The sequence below is a fragment of the Phascolarctos cinereus genome, unplaced genomic scaffold, assembly GCF_003287225.1.
Source record: "Phascolarctos cinereus isolate Bilbo 61053 unplaced genomic scaffold, phaCin_HiC Scaffold_5;HRSCAF=322, whole genome shotgun sequence".
Lineage (NCBI taxonomy): Eukaryota > Metazoa > Chordata > Mammalia > Diprotodontia > Phascolarctidae > Phascolarctos > Phascolarctos cinereus.
Window position 1 is genome coordinate 192,296,493 of NW_027555958.1, and position 17,688 is coordinate 192,314,180.

General features: G+C 33.1%; 1 protein-coding gene across 5 annotated transcripts in view; it reads right to left on the reverse strand.

Moving 5' to 3' along the window:
- The window catches only part of MYO6 (myosin VI), a 234,539-nt gene that overhangs the window by 52,193 nt on the left and 164,658 nt on the right, over positions 1–17,688 (reverse strand). For all 5 annotated transcript variants that reach the window (XM_021000192.2, XM_021000193.2, XM_021000195.2 and 2 more), the window contains 6 exons: positions 16,909–16,981; positions 13,227–13,354; positions 9,204–9,299; positions 8,548–8,721; positions 5,322–5,360; positions 2,428–2,521 (listed from right to left, as the gene is read on the reverse strand). In XM_021000192.2, coding sequence (XP_020855851.1) covers positions 2,428–2,521; positions 5,322–5,360; positions 8,548–8,721; positions 9,204–9,299; positions 13,227–13,354; positions 16,909–16,981 — 604 coding nt within the window. The remainder of the gene's footprint in view (positions 1–2,427; positions 2,522–5,321; positions 5,361–8,547; positions 8,722–9,203; positions 9,300–13,226; positions 13,355–16,908; positions 16,982–17,688) is intronic.

Consider the following 17,688-nt stretch of genomic DNA (forward strand, 5'->3'; position numbering starts at 1 on the left):
TGAGAAATGCAGTCAAGATTTTTGATAATATAAGATATTCAAGCATGTATTTCCTCCCAACATTTCTGATTAGCAGCTTTATCAATAATATACAGGACAGATTTAATTTAGGAGGTTAGATTCTAAAACCATTTTATTTAACAGAACTTTGTTTAGAGTAGGGATTCTTAACCTGTGAACTTATTTTTAAAATATTATAACTGTATTTCAATATAATTGGTTTCTTTTGTAAGCCTACATTCACAGACTTCACCTGACTGCCAAAGGGGTCCACAGCAGAAAATGGATTAAAAATCCTGAGTTAAAGCATGGTATTAATTACTTAATAGATCTTTAATGTTAATCAGCAGTTTTATTTTCTACTAAAAGCCTATAACCCAATCACAACAAATCAACTGACACAGGAAATTTTACTGCTTTCAGATGTGGACTGCCCTACTTCCAAAAATCTCATTGTTATTTTAAAAAAATGTTATTGCTAATTCTAGAACAGATCTAAAATGTTCTCCAATAAGGAAATGGCCACATAGGTAACTATAGAGGCTAATCATAGAAAATGAAAAGGAAAAGTTCTATATCTTTTTCCCATTACACTATGTTCCATCTTCAACATCTATTTAAATGAACTCTACAACTCTAGGACTGGCACAACTGACTTTGAAACCTTAATGTCCAGCCTAAACCTAGAAATGAAGCTAATTTTTAATCTGTGAATAAGTGTTAACATGACAGTAAGTATAAACAAAATACTGGTCAAGAGGGATTCTAGAGATCTGACCAACAGGATACTTGCAGGGCCTGTTTTTGTAAAGACCTGTCCTTAAACCAGGACAAGACTAGAAAAAATGTAAGATTTCTCAGGGGCAATCTCAGTTTTTGATACCTTATACTAGATGAGTTGATATGCCAGTATATCTCAATGTCAACATTGCTTTGATTCCCATGGCCCACCAACAGGTAAAGAGAACCTGAAACGTTGTGTTGTGTACATGTGTATGTGTGTGCAGTACAACCCTGAATTTTAAATTAACTGACAGTTAATAAGATAATTCATAGCCCTTGTGTTTAGCTATTTATCTGCAGTTCAAAGTCTAGAATCTCTTTCCCTGAGTATAAAACTGGTCATTTTAAAGAACATTTATGACTAGGAGTCTCTGGAGTAGGATTCCTTTTCTGAGTTAGTAAAGATAAAAAAACAGGTTTCTCAATGCAGTTTTGGACTAAGCAAGTCTGCGACTTGCTTCACTTCTATCTTCACAAATGCTCCTCCCTCCCCTCACTACCTCAAATATCCAGCTATATACTGATAACTGCAATCTTGCTCAAACCTCATGGTCTTCTTTCACCATCTTACATTAGATAAGTCATTACATACATTAGATAATCAGAGTAAGGTAATTTCAGACAAGAAATCTGCCTAAAGTAAATTATAGTATCCTTATGGTTTTGAGATATTAACATAAAGGAAACAAGTGAAAATAAAGAATAATTTTAAATATTAATGTGCCCACAATAACAGAGGAATACTGATTAAAGAAAAAATAGCTTTATCTTGACCTGTGAACTGTTAAGTTTTTGCCAAGACATTACAGCCTGGATTAGGAAATTTTTTTTAAACTTAACTTGCAGAAAAAAAAAACTGGTCAGCATTAAAATAAAAATCAAACAAGAATAAATGTAAATAATGACTAAAAATTGTTTTTTTTAAATTTCTGAAAATTCTGATTGACTATAATAACAATAATTAATTATTTTCCAAAGTCTAGTTTTTCTATTTAATTTTTATACACCTTCATGTCTACTATGATAGAAGGTTATAAAAACTCCTTACAAAACACTTTTTTACTGAAAATAATAGTCTAACTCAAAAGGAATATAAATTTCTTTCTGAGAACTGGGCAACAAACGTTAATCCTTTATTTTGTATTTTAAAGTATGTTTTCAACTGACAACTAATTACCCTTTGAGGGGAAAAAAACAAGTAACATTATTATACTACACTTGCAAATATAGCATAATTGTATGCAGCTTTAAGACATGCCAAACAGAAAGACAAGAGTTCAAGAATCCCACCTCAGACACTTAACTAACTGTGTAAACAAGTCACGTAACTTCTCCAGGATTCTGTTCCTTATCTGTAAAATGAAGGGGTTGGACTCAAGGGCCTTTAAGGTCCCTTGCAGCTTTAAATTAATGATTGTACTGTGAACCCTGTGAAACCAATAGTACAAGTATTGCTACCTTTTACAGATAAAGGAGGGCTTGAAAGGTTAAGTGATTTTCCATCACCACACACAGCTAATAAATATAGACCAGAACCCATGTTCTTTTTACTCACTAAATCATGATATTTTCTATTTGGGGTTAAATAACAAGGACAATGTTAATAGAGATCACTGACAAAAGTTACCTAAGTATAAAAAGTACCTGAACATTGAAGTTGGGACAAAATCTGGGCACCTTCAAAATGGTGATCTGTCATCTTTAAATTAGGCTTGATACAACGAATAAAGCTAGATCCCTAAAAGAATGACAATACATTGTTACGCAACAAATGTCTTTATTTTTACACATTTTGAGAAACAGAACTGAAGAACAAAATAATAACAATGATAATTATGCATAAAGTTCTTTAAAAATAATTCCTTAAATAATGAAAACATGTGAACCTTTTTGTGCTATAAATCCTAATAACTCAGAAAATCCCTTCAGATATTAGTGGCCAAAAATGTACAGGTTAAAAAAAAAATCCTGTAATGAACTGCTTCAAGTGTAAAAATACTTTATACACTTAAATTAAATATCATGCCTTTCTTATTCCTAGCATATAAAAATTGATTTTTTTCTTCTATATGAGAATAGTTGTATGCTGTATGTATCTCTTTTATTAAAAACTATTTCATGAGAACAAGAACAAGTTAAACTTCTTTTCACTGGTTAAATTTCAGTAATATATGGTATACTCCTAAAGATATTTCTTCCTTTAGATGAAAATGTCAGTAGACAGTAACTCTACATCAAAACATCTTCTACAAGCAGAACTTAAGTTCCTGAGGGAAAAAAAAAAGCTAGATTATTTTTGTCTTTGCCTCCCCAGTACCTAGCATAGTGCCTTTACAGAGGAGGAACTGAATATTCATTGAGTTAAACCTCATCACAATATCATCATAAAATTAAAATTAAACAGTGGCTGACTTCTTAAAATAATTTCAATAAAACTCATTTAGAATTATGTAAATTAATTAAATTAGATCAAGTGATGAAAATAATAAGGATTAAGTATTACACAATGTCACTAATGTCTTACAAATACCCTAGAACTTTCACAACTGAATGTGAAAGTAGTTCTGTAAAGGACTCTTTTTAAGGGCTTCTACATAAACCAATTCAATTCTCAAAATAATTTACTAAATTTCACTTCTGGAATCTTCTTCCAAGTTAATTTCAAAACAATACAAGATTACCAAACATGGCTCTACATTATTCTTTGCTTTTTCCGAAAATTAAAATCAGTCTTAAAGGACAAAACTTAGTTATCACTGAGGACTTTTTAAATGTAATGCACACTCTGAAAACAAAATTCCCAGTATTTCCAAAAACATTTTATATGACGGTATTATCATCAGAATAAATGCATAATCTCTTCAGAATGAAGGGGACAGGGCGCAAGAGGACAATATCCAATTGGAGCTATAATTCTGGCATTATTATTAAAACATAAGTCCCAAGACTTGTCAAGCTTTATATGTATAATTAAACAGAAAAATGGTCATCTTTTCCATTTTATGTGTGTTAAAAATATCTGCCTCCCATAAAAAGGTCCAAAGTACTCTTATGTGTTTCTTCCACATCAACAGTATCCATAAATAAAACCCATGCAATGATACTCAAAGGGAAAAAGTAAGATATTCAACATGGGAGCACTAAGGAATGAATTAAAAGCAATTCTTAAAACACTTAACTATTTTCCACAAAGTGTGCTAAACACTGAGATACAAATAGGAATGTGAGATAGTCCCAGCTTTCAATAAGCTCACATTCTAAGTAGGAGAGACAACATACATAGCTAAAAGACAGATGGAAGGTCTTAAGGATGAAGGTTATAGGGCAAATGTCAAGGCTCAGGGACACTTACGGTCCCCTGGCAAGATAAATGGCAGTGCCTGAGCTTTAGGTGGGAGGGGCATTCCTGACTAGACATTGACCCCCATCTCAGCCCTTTCAGAGTAAGAGATTCTGGCACTATTATTAAAACATCAATCCCCAAGGTCCACATAATGCTAGAGTCCATGCACAGGCAGAAAGGTTGGTGGGAAGCCAGTTAGGTAGGTGGGCCATAGAGAAGAGGGAGAAGGTAGTCCATAGTGCATCCTTCACACTAGGCCTTCCGGATGGAGATCCAGCCCAGGCAGGGCGGTGGTAAGTGCCTGGCTCTTAATCCTAAAATCTACTTTTTCCAAACCACAATTAGTCATGCTATTTTCTCCACCTATATGAAACTATGTTGTTATTTTACTAAGTCTTCGTGTAACATCACATCAACTCTGAAACTCATAAGTCAGTACCCTCCCTAGGTACCCCCTAGAGCTCTTCATTCTTACTGATGGAGAGGGTGGACAGTGAAAAGTTCCTCTCAGATCCTCCATTTAAGGAGTGGAAACAAGGCAGCCATCTCATAATTTCTGACCTGGCTTTATCATTGTCTCCAGAAATTCATATTCCTGCAAGATCACATTAACTCTGAAATTTACTTCCTCAGTACCCCTGCCCTTGGGGCTCCCTCGGACTGGAGAAGGTGGAGAGTGGACAATGGAGAGCTCCTCCCAGATCATAGGAGCTATCTCGTCATTTCCCACCAACCTGCAGACAGCCCCCATCAACCAGCACTCCTCCTTTCCCTGTCCCATCCCCTCCACTTTTCAGTTTCTTTCTATGTGTTGTCTTTCTCCATTAGATTATGAGTTCCTAGAGGACAGGGACTGTTTTTGTGCTTTTGTAAAAACAAAAGGTCTTTTGTATATCCAGCAATTATACACAGTGTCTGTCTGGAACATGGGAAGCACTTAATGCTTATTTACTGGATGACCTGGGGAATGACCAGTGTGTAAAAAAACAAAAGGTAATTGTAAAATATTTTGAAAACTATTTATGATAAAAGTATTTACTACACAGAGTTCAATTCAAGCATTTATTAAAAATTCAACACTTTACTTAGTACTAACCCCAAGGTATTAGTAGATACTAATAATAATAGTACCTAATGGATAAAAATATCTATATGGAATGAGGGGGGGAAGTATGTTGTCTTCAAGCATACTTACAGTGCTGCGCAATTTTTCCAGGAGCAAATTTAACTGTGTCTGTAGAAGAAAAAAAATCTGTTTATTATATCAAAAAGTAAAAGTACATAGATGAATATTAGTTAGTATCAAGGCATGCTAAGGTTATTGTCACTGTGTTAAAAAAGTAACTTATCACTTATTTCATAAGTGAAACATGCAAAAGGATTTAATAAAACTTTATCATGCAACATGCCTTGTACAACACTAAGGAAATTAATCACTATACCTACACAAAACATATCAGGGTGGAAATGATTACTACTACTAAATATAAGCCCCACCCTTTAAAATTTACATGAAAAAAACCAGATAGTAGATCTAGCAAACAAAGTAAATTTTAAAAGTAAGATACATTAAATATTTACATGGCTCATGGAAACCTATACACAGCTCAACAGCAATTCTTTGAGCAAGGCTATAAGTAAAATGAGTATGAAAATAAATGGCATATAAGTGTTGTTTTAAAGAACATTTGTCACTGATAATATATTCATGTACATCTGCAGAAGTTCCTTTTACTATTTTTCAACCACCTTGAAGAAAAAGATTTTTAGTTTAAACTTTGGCAATATTGTATTGTCAGAATTATTTTCTATATAAACTAAAAAAAAAATAACTTAATGACTATTATTTGAAATGCTGTGATTAAGTTATGTAGTTAATCTTGCCTCAGTTCCAGAATTGAATATTCCATCGACTTTGCCAAGAAATTATAAACCCTAAATGCCCTAAATTATGATTCTGCCAAGTACATTTTTGTTAACACTGATGTCTGTGTTCTTTCATAATCTCCCTGCAAAAAGGTTTGGTTTTAAAACTTTTATTAATACTAACAATGCACAGTTCCTATCTTCACTACATTAATATAATTTATATTCACTGAAAATAGGCTTTAACAGGTCTTGGATATACTTCTAACAGAATAGAATTCAAAGTTAAGGATACGAAAATGATTTCTCAATTAACAAAATATAGTTAACAACCCACTTTTTTAGAGATGAGACTTCTGACAACTTTTGCTATCTGACAGACTACTAAGAAATCTACAAAAGCAAAAAAGGCCTCTCAATTAGGGAAAGAAACAATTACTAGAAAACCTATGCACTTTACTCTGTCAGAGTAGCATGGAAACACCCTTAGGACTTGGGCATAAATAAAACAAGGCAGCAAAATGAACAATAAAAGCATCTGACAGCTGAGAAAAGCAAGAACTACAACTGTATATCAGCCTGGGCTGTTGGAAGGGTAAACAGCTCTCTACAAGACAATAACTCCTGTACTACAGTAAAGTTCATGATGCTGCTGCTAAGCCATTACATAATGATAAATTTATATTCAGTTTTTAAAAGCAGGGAAGCATATAAATACATTTTTGAAGAAAAACTCGTTTCAGTTGGGTTCTTTAAGTGTAACCTTCAGTTATGTGGAAATTTACTTCTATCAAGCCCTTCATTTGCTAATGATTCTAGATGATGAAGAAATACTATATAAGCTACCCAAACAGTTATAATGACTTATTAAACTTTAATTTGAAACTAAGAAGTATTATAGAATCTCCCGGGCCTCACCTCTGCACATACCTCATCTTTTATCATAGTATTTGTGTAAATGTCTTTTATATGCTTAACAATCTAAGCTTGTAGAGAGCAGTGCTGTCCCCGCATCTAGTACAGTGACTTTCACATAGATCTTAATGCATGTTTGCTGAAATTTAGAATTATATTATTTAGCTACATATGGCAAAGCAGTGTTCTAAGTACAAGAACTCAGCGCAAGATGATTCAGAGAAAAATGTGTGTAAGATTTCTAGAAAATTATTCCTAATTACTTTAACTTTGACTGTAAGAAGTTTTGCAGGTGGAATAATATATATTGCTGGGAGAGACATAAAGAAATCAGGCAAATCATGAATGAGTTTTGAGAATTGTTAATAGTGGTTAAAAACCCCTCCTTGGGAAACAGCATTAAATTCACAAAGATTGATCCATTTTTCAAAGGTTCTAACTTGTATGAATTATGAAGTTAATATTTGTGAATACAAAAAAGATAAAATATGATTCAAAATGGAAAATATTTAAAATTCTTGTTAAAAATTAATTACTTGCTATTAAAATACTTTGAAGAAACAAGTATTCTTTGTTGTTGCTTCTAAAATTAGTTTGCATCATAAGTTAATGTACCAAAGCTTTCATATAGATAATTAAGTCAAATTCATATCTTTAATCCTAGTATTTAGAAGTAATAATATAGTTGAAGTCAAAGAAAATTATTCTTCTGAATTCATAAGAATTTTTCTGACATAAAAGACAAAAACAGAACATTTTTCCATGGAACTAGTATAAAAAATAAATATACTACACTATAACTAGTGCTTCAATCATCAAGTTTTCAGGGAAGAACACTATATCACATATCTTGAGCCTGAAAAATAAACAATTAAGACCAATGAAAGGTTTTATATTTTATTGTAGGCTTTTTGAAAAATTATTTCCCTTGCCTCAAATAATAAAAAATTCTTGATTTTAATATGAGCACTATTAAATCTGGCATAAAACATCTGTCAAAAGTAAATAAGCAATTTGAAGCATTTAGTACTTGCATTTTAAATAATTATTTTAATAATAAACATTTGTTAGTATAGTACACATATTTACAGTGTCAAAATGATATAAAACATATCAAAAAGAAATTACAAATTGCTTTGAGAAGGGATCTTACTAAAATGGTAATAAAATTTATAAATACAAATCCATAAAGGTGATCATTTACCTGAAGCCCCTGGCTGTGCCTGCTTTTCCTTTCTCAACTCAACTAGTCCTTTCTAGCCATCCTGAGCTGGAATATCCCAGCTAAAATAAAACTGCTGAATAAGGAAAGGAAACAGAAAACATGTGGAGAAAGTAAGGTTTTGAATGTCAGCTTGACAGTAAGCAGAAGAAAGGAGAAAAATTAGGAGAAGTAATCAGATATTTTGGTTAGCCACTAATAAAGGAAGCATTTAGAATACTGCAAGTATTTCTATATTTGCAATTCCTCTCTATCTCATTAAATTAAAGTTTAAAAAAAAGACTTGTTTTGGTCAGCTTTTATATTACCAATAATGGATTTTTCTCAATAACTTGGTTTACATTTACTTTACCTGTAAAATTTAAGTATTTTGAATACAGGAAAATTTTGTAAGGTTTTTCTCGAGCCATTTTAATACCTTGAATTTGTTCCCCACACTGATGAAGCTAAGTTTTCCTGCTTTTTGTTTGGTGTCTTTGTTGTTGTTTGTGGATGACTCAAATAATTCCCGAATAAATTTATCCCTGGATTCACATATTAAGGATTCAAGTGACATATGCAAAGCATCATTGTTTTTCTCAACAAACTGAGTCTGAAAAACAAATAAAACAAATTTGTTTAGAACAAGGAAACTTCACAACATTAAGAGAGTCTCCTGGTATTGAAGAAATACAAACATCTCAACCATTTCTTAATGTTTTATTTTTAGAGACTGAAAATTATGATCAAAATATACTACTTATCACGAAAAATTTAAAGCATCAGACACGGAAAAAGTCTTTCTTTCATCCTAATCAGAGCATTAACAAACAGGATGTTTTCCTATGATTAAACCAGTGTTTCTTAACCTGGTGTCTACAGACCCCTAAAAGTCCATGAACACAGTTCAGGGTGTACATGAATTTGTTTGTTTGTTTGTTTTTTTAATATATTTTGATAACTTTATTTTACAGAATTGGTTTCCTTTGTAATTACGCTATTTTAATTTATGCATTTAAGAAAATTATTCTGATAAAAGGTCCACAGGCTTCACCAGACTTCCTCATTGGACTATGACACTAAATATATACTCACTGTTTCATAGCACACAGCTCCAGCAAAATGCCTGATGATAAAACCTTCATCATCTCTGATATTCCTGTGAATAGTCAGTTTGGATTTCCTGGGAATCTGTAAAGGAATCCACAGGTCTTCAATTTATGAAATTATTAAGTAACAAATTACATAATCTGTGATTGATTCCTTAAAGAAATAACTCAAATCCAGAAAGTCCCTCTAACTTTCACTACTGTAATGCTTTTGAAATGTCAGATACAAAGGGTTCTTGAATTATACATAAATATAATATTATTATATTATTATTTTATAGATGTATATATTATATATTGCATATTTATATTATTAAATTATTATATAATGTGTAATATAAATATATTATATATAAAATATTAAGATATCGCTATCTTATACTATAAATATAACTAACTAAATATTATAACTAAAAATATCAATGCCACATTGAAGCCTTGCCTTTTGTAAGACTAGTTACACATCATAGATTATCATAGGTTTAGACCTGGAATGGGCATTAGAGATCATATAATTTAATCTCTTCTTTTTACAAACAAAGAAAAGGAAGCCCAGAAGATTAACTGACTTGTCCAGGGTCCCAAAGTCACAAAGTGTCTAAAGTAGTTTTCAAACCCAAGTCTTTCTGATGCCAAGTACAAGGCTCTAACCACTACACCATTTTTTTGGATAATGCTGCTACCAGCCTCAAAAATTCCAAATACCCGAAGAAGATTTCATTAATCCCCTTCTACTTAATAAATGCCATTTGGGCTCACTCAAGGCATAAAGGCTACCACACTGCAATTGTTTCTATATAAAAATATATTATTCATTTTTGATAGTGCACAGAAGCTTCAGTAATAATAACAAAGGTACAGAATTGTATAATGTGAACATAAATGATCATCTAGTCTAATCCACTTATATTGCAAATGAAGTCACTGATACCCTATGAAGAGAAGTATCTTGTTCTCTTTTATATCAATGTACTGCTTTCAGTGATTTGAATTTCATTTGTTTTCAAAAGAGTCTTTGAGGAGGCAGAGCAGAGATTAATACCTCTCTTTTAGAAATGAGGAAACGAACTAAAGTTTACCTGTTATGCCATGCTACCTCTTATTTCCAAACAATCACATTTAAAATAATGACAGGATTGGAAAAATAACAAAAGTAGCAACTCAACAAATCTCAAATTTTAAGAACAGTTATGAGTAGTATGGATTGTGCATGGTTGTTGTGAGCAAAATGCAACATATAACTAAGGTGCAACTTGGAAGAAGAATAGGAGCAAAGATCATCATCAAAGAATTGTATGACAAGAAGAGGAGGTCACCTGGGAAAAACAAGAAAAACAGGTAAGTGGACAACTCCTCCAAATGTCAGAGGAAGCAAGGAAGGACTCCAGTATGTTGGGTGGGTCTCCTACAGTGAACTTTGAAGATAACACAGACAACTGTCACAAAGGATAGGTGGGGCTGGATTGGTTGCAATCTGAATCATTACAGAGAATTCCCAAATAAATGACATCACAGATCCAACAGAGCAGAAGGTAAAAATTAGCTAGTCTCCATCTTTAATTTGAAAAGTTGCAAAGTGCTACTCATGTGGGAGGTTACCATGTTTCCACAAGCAATTGCACCTGAAGTGAGCTAGATTACCTCAGTAAGGTATTTAAGAGATAGAAAGCAAGTCATGTTCCAGCTACAGGGAACAGCATGAGTAAAATGAAAAGCAGGAAATGGTAGGGCATGTTTCAAGGGCAGAGTAGCCCAATTTTGGCTTAAGCACAGAATTTGTGGAAAGTTACTTTGCAGAGGTGTTGAACTCTGAGGGTGGAATTATGAATGCACTGCTGTCAGCAGGCGGGCTGATCCATTTACTAAGCTGCTTTTTATCTTTTCTATTCTTCATTACAAGGGAGGAATGGCTCACTGGATGGCAGAAAGTTTACGTTAAGAATTTAAGGCAACGTAAAAACAAAATATATGAACAAAAATATTTTTTAAAGAATATTTTGAAGGGGTGTAGTACAAATAAACCTGGGAAAGTATGATGGAGTCAGACTGTAAAAGTCCTTGAATGCCAGGAAAAGGTTTTTCTACTCAAATTGACAAACATTTATTAAGCATCCACTACGTACAAAGCACTAGTATACAATACTTTTTCTTTTATGCTAGACAACAGAAATGGGAATACATAATTAAGCAATTCCTGCCTTCAAGTGCATACATTCCACTAGAGAGGGAAAGAGTTCAGAGTGTACTGTTTAAACAATATATAGTACATCAATGGAAATTTCTGAGCAGAGGAGTGGTAACCCCTCAATCTATGCAGAAGGAAAAGTGGCCTTAACAGCAGATGTGGAAGCCGAAGGAAACAGAGGTACCAGGATCAATTAGGACAGAATGCTCTTACTTCAGATGGTTTACCAGAAAGGCCTGTACTAATGTGTTAGTGACAATGGAAAGAAAAAGCCCAGAATGGGTGTATGAAATTCCAGAAGTACAGGTAACCTTTAGTGAATGAAGGGTAAGGAGGACATGTTAACCATAATACCCAGGTATCAAGAATAGAAAACTAAGTAAACTAAATGTTTCTACTGAAAGAAATAGTTAAGTAAGAAGATGAATCCGTTTTAAAAATTAAAATCATTGACATATTCTCATTTTGTAATGGTTGCAAACATTAAGTTTTATAACAATTCTGCTATACTTTTGTCATTTGGAATCTGTCTTTCCTGGCAGCTGATCTAAAATCAGTCATCTAAAATACTGAACAACTAAGAAAATACATGTCATATATTTTCAAACTATGGACAGTTCACTGAAGAGATGTTTTCTTGCTAAATCCTTTGTTTAACTGATGATTCATGAGTGGGAGAGTTTTTCATCTGTTTCAATGAAACTTAGTATCCCCATATGTAAAATGAGGGGGCTGGTATGATTTCTGTTCCATAAAATCTATGTGATATCTATCTATTTTAGAAAATTGAATCACATTTTCCTTTAAGAATTATAGTGCTTTAAGGTTTACAGAGCTTGCGCTCTCGCTCGCACTCTCTCTCTCTCTCTCTCTCTCTCTCTCTCTCTCTCTCTCTCTCTCTCTCTCTCTCTCTCTCTCTCATTTAAGCCTCACAACAAGCCTGGGAGATATTATGCTCCCTACCTGCAAGGACAGTTATGCTGAGAAAGGATAAGTAACATGCTTAGATTTAAAGTGCCAGTAACAATATTAAGCCTGGTCTTCCTAACTCGAATTCCAGAGCTTTTATTCACTACACTCAGCTATCTCTCCAGTTATCTCTCCAGTTAAGGAGCTTTCAATAAGAATCAAATAATGTTTACTTTAATAGAAAACTAGAGGAAAATCTGTGATTTCATCAGTATGAAGAATTGCTGGGGTAGGAAATTCCTGAAACAACACAGTTTACAACATATCTGTTACTTTGTAGATAATCCCTAGGGAGTTATTTGAGACAAACAAAGGTTAAGTGATTTGCACAAGGTCACCCAGCTTCTAAGTGCCAGACACAGAACTTGAACCCAAGTACTTGCTGATTTCAAGTACATAACGATATTAGCTATATCTAGCAGTCATTATTTTACAGAAATATAAAAGAAAATATGTAGAACTCTATTCTTAATCTTAGAATTTTCATTCTAATTTTACAAATGAATTAGAATTAAATGAGAACAGGTATTCATGCATTCAGAAAATCGCAAACATGTCTTTTCTACTCACAGATGGAACAAACGAAAATTGGGCTCCCACTTTAGGCCTTCACTATTACATATAGTTTACCACATAATAAGTACCCATATTACGTAAAGAAAAGAATTTTCTAGTTTTTAAAAAATGTGCATTTCCAACAAGCAATATTTAAAAATGTCCCTTGGTACTCTTCAGGCATTTCTAATCAATAGAGCTAGCTCCATGAAGTCATCTTCAAAAGAATGAGCCCTCACTCTCTTCTTCACTACACCAAATCTTCCTGTAAGACTAATAACTTTCTCACAGTAAACTTACAGTAAGGCGAAAATGGTCCTTGTGCTTCTGATGAACCACAGCTGTAAAGTGCTGATCACTTGGTTGAGGAAGACGATTTTCTTCATCCAAAATATCCAGTACTCCCACTAATTTTGCTTCAATTAAATCTATTTAAGTGAAAAAAGAAAACATTCCAAACAATGTCAACAATAACTAAGCATAAAAGAAGTGTTAACACACTGATCACAAACTAGAAAAACTTAACTAAAGAGTCTATAGGTATTCTATACTAACTATTGATTTTTACTGAAAAATTTGTTACTGAAGTCCATTGAAAAGTAGAGGCACAGTCAATTTAGTAAAGTTATTTGTAGTTTTAAAAATTTTTATGGAAAAAGAAATTTCTTATTCTTCTTTCTGGAAGAAGTTGAGGAGGCCTGGTAGAGGAAAAAGAACATCCTTTTCTCATTTAGATCATGACTTTTAAAAACAGATCAAGCTTACAAGGCTTCAGAACAAAAAGAACAAGTCATTCCAAATTTTCTTGCCTCTTTGTATCACTCTGCTTCCTCTGCAGTTATACTGAAAATTCAACTGCTCTAAAACTGTTTGGATTGAATATGCAAGTTGCTATGTACATTATTAGATTTTATTTTAATGTTTCCCAAGCACTGTATTCTCAAAAGTAAATATCCAATGATATCTCTACAGGGGCAGCAAAATCTAATGTCAAGAGTATAGGAAGGGGAATCAAGAGACCTGGTCCTATTCCCAGTTGTGTCACGAACCAGCTGTAGAATCTGGATATGACAACCTCTGTGTGTCAGTTTTCTTCCCTAAAGTGGGTGTAATATGTGAGGAGGCACTGGAAAGAGTACTGGACTACAAGTCTAAGAGTCTGAGTTCTGATCTCAGTTTCCTCCTTATAAATAAAAGTAAAATAAAGTATATATAAAAATATCTGTAGTTCCAACATCATAGGGATGTTGTAAGGGTATGTATATTAAATGTTCTGCAAACTTTAAAGTGATATATAAAGTCAACTAATATGAATAATAATAATAATATTAATGTTATATATAATATATTAATGATAATATTGCCATCATTAAATCTTCTGTTAAGAAGTCTAACATCTCCTTCCAATCTGACTTGGTCAATGTGTTTCCTGTCTATCCAAATCAGTCTCTTGGATAATCTACTCTTTTCTTCTTTGTTTCTTCCTCATTAGAATTCTTATTTTCTGTATCATGAATTTCATCATGAAGTCTTCGTCTTCTTCTATGGAATTTTAGACCCTGGTGTCCCACCTAGCCTTTCTCTGAGACCTCTGAAATCTGCTCTTCCAAAATCTGGGGTGCCTATCAAACAATATTCAATTTCCTTCTCCTCAACGACAAATTCTAAGATACAGCGGTTCCTTTCCCCCAAGGTTCCTATCATTTTAAAACAGACAAATTTTCCTCATTAGTGAGAATCAGGCCTAGGATAAGAATTCCTCCCACTTGCTCCTCTGGTTTTTGAAAGATAAAGTTCTCATTAAGGCAACGCAAATCAAGAAACCATCAGTTCCTCTACTTTGGGCAGGGTAAGATCTCCAGTAGATGACCAGATAAAATAAGTTCCTCCACTACTGTTTTATCATGTCTTCATGCATGTTTTGTAATCGATTTGCTCTTTCTATCCACATGGTCTGTAGTATAATCCAAAAACAATAATGTTTTTGTTTCTTCTTCCATTCACCTTTACCCAAAAGCTCTCCACTGAGCATTTCCAAATGGAGTATATTTTCTTAATATTCAATGCTATTCTTCTTTCCCTTTTATTTAACCTTTTGAACAAGATAACATAGTTTTCTAGAGCCACATTCCACCAAGAAGTCCTATCCTACCAGTGTCTGTGACAACTGGGCAAACCAAATTTGTCTTTCTGTGTTAAGAACCCTAATTCATTTTGCTTATTACTCAATTATTTACAAATATCAAAAGCTATGGTTTACACTCCTACCTTTTTTCTTGTGTTTTCTCACTAGTGAATTTCTAGATATCTTTATTGTTATTCTTCCTACACAGTAGCTTTTCCGTTGCTTGGCAGATGTATATAGTAAGTTATCTCAGCCTTCCTTTATTTTCAGTTTAAAAACCTTTTGATTAAATTTGTAAGGAATGATCTTGGGCAAATCACCAACTCCCTATGCCTTAATTTCCTTATGCAAAAAGTATGAATAATAATTCATATCCTGCCTACTCTCAGGGTTTGTTTTGGAGGCAGTATATATGAAAATGCTGAAAATCAAAGAACCTGAGCTCAAATCCTAGCATATCCCTTAATTACCTAAGTAACTCTAGAAAAATCACTCAATTTCTCTGTGCCTCAGTTTTCTCAACTGTAAAATGAAAGTACTGAACTAAATGGTTCCTTCCAGCTCTAAATGTACAAAACTATGACTAAGTCCATATGTTTGTCATGATGAAAAAATAAGCTGAAAATATTTTAATTCATTCAATAGGTGAAATGAAAATATTTACTGAGCATCTCCTATGCGTAAAACACTGTGTTAAGGAGTATAAAACCTGAATTCATCTCTCTTCTAGGACCTTCAAATCTTAGCCGGAGGAATAGCCATGCTCAGAAATAACTACAATACAAGACAGTATCTGAAAAGTACCACATAAGAGGTAAAGAAAATAAGTGTTACAGGAGTTCAAAGGGGGATGAAATTATTTCTGGCTGGTGCGCATTCCATAGGTTAGAAGTGGAATTTAAGTTAGACCTTAAAAGCCGGGATGCATTATGATAGGAAGAGACATGAAAGAGGAGACAGGATCTTTAGGAATAAAGTACAGAGTCCAAGAAAGGGAATATTTAAGAAAAGGGAAATAAACAAGTTTCAATGCAAAAATGTCAAGTGTTTTGAAAGTGCTATACACAAAATTAGCGTACCCTACCTAATTCTCACCAGTGGTCTGGAGACTGGGAGGCCAAATTCACAAAGGGATTTTCTCTTAATGTATGTAGTGAGTAGTAAGAATGGATATTGATTAGGTAATGAGGATAATAGCAGATGCTGATAGCAGAGAAATGACTCACAGGCAACAACTATTCACTTTTATGTACAATGTTCTAACAAACACAAGTTTCCTGGTCACAACTGTAGTTACATTCTCAGTCACAGAAAGGCACATTAGTCCCAAAGATAAATCCTTCTTTTGGTCTCGTTAGGAAGTCCATTTGCTATGATATGCAAAAGAAAACTGGTTCCATTGTTATATACAATTACAGAAATGGAAATAGGTATGTTACTCAATCCAATCCCCCCAAAAATGTTCAACAGATCAAAAATTATTCTGATTTCATACTGCTACTTTCATTATTAGGTTTAATTTACTTAATGTATTGACAGTATTTATTCTAAAGTTCCTAATTTTGTTTTAACATACTAGGCACATGAAAATTCAGAAGCACTAAACAGGATTAGAAAAGCCTTTAGAAAACTTTAAACCAAAACCAGAGGGTTGAGTTGAAAGAATCCCTTCCAAGAAGCAAGTATTTAAAAAATGGAAGCTTTTCTGAGTAACTAATCACATCTTTATTTCCACTAGCTAAAGTGTTCAATAGCCACAGACTGGAAAAATAGCAAGACAAAGTATTAAAATCCATTCTAAAGAAAATTAATTATAACCTGCCATATTTTTCAAAAATATAGTCAAATAAGACATACCAATACAGTCCTGATTATCCACATAGTGTACTTCATTGACTCCTAAGCCTTCTTTTTGATACAGTTCTTGTTCCTAAATAAAAATGAAACTATTATAGATCTGGATATCTCCTGAGGCATGAAATTGCTTCAGTGTTTTATGCTAGTTGCAGTATAAATAACAATTATTGAGTATTTATATTATACTGAGTAACAATCAACAAATACTTTTAGGCACCTACTATGTAGTAGGCACTATTAGATGCTAAGGATACAAACATAATAAATGAAAAAACTCACTTTTCAAAGAGTTTACTGTAAGAACGCACCACTGAACAGTGAAAAAAGAAAGTGCTTGCTCTCAGGGAGTATATAACCAAGCATTCTTCCAGGAAAATGAGTAAGTAGCCTCCATACAAATCAAGTATATGAATCACATACACAGAAACATGTCCATGTGCACATTTCTACATTATCAGTCATGTAAATATCAAGTAACTAAGAAATTAGGATAAACAAAATAAACAAAGCAAACTCTCTGGAAGGTACTTATAAGCCTATAAAATAGAGTTACACCTATTTTATAGACGTACTACCCTTGGATGTCATTCAAAAAAGAAAATTTATTTTCATTTTAGACTAAATGTCTTAATTTTGCTTATCTCAAATGAGCTAATTAAGTCTTTTAACAAACCTGAATATTTCCCTAAATTTAGGCAGTGGCAGATCTGATCAAGTTCATTTTATCTGATCATATGATATACATATCAGTAAAGGAGACATTTTCCTGTGTACAGATTA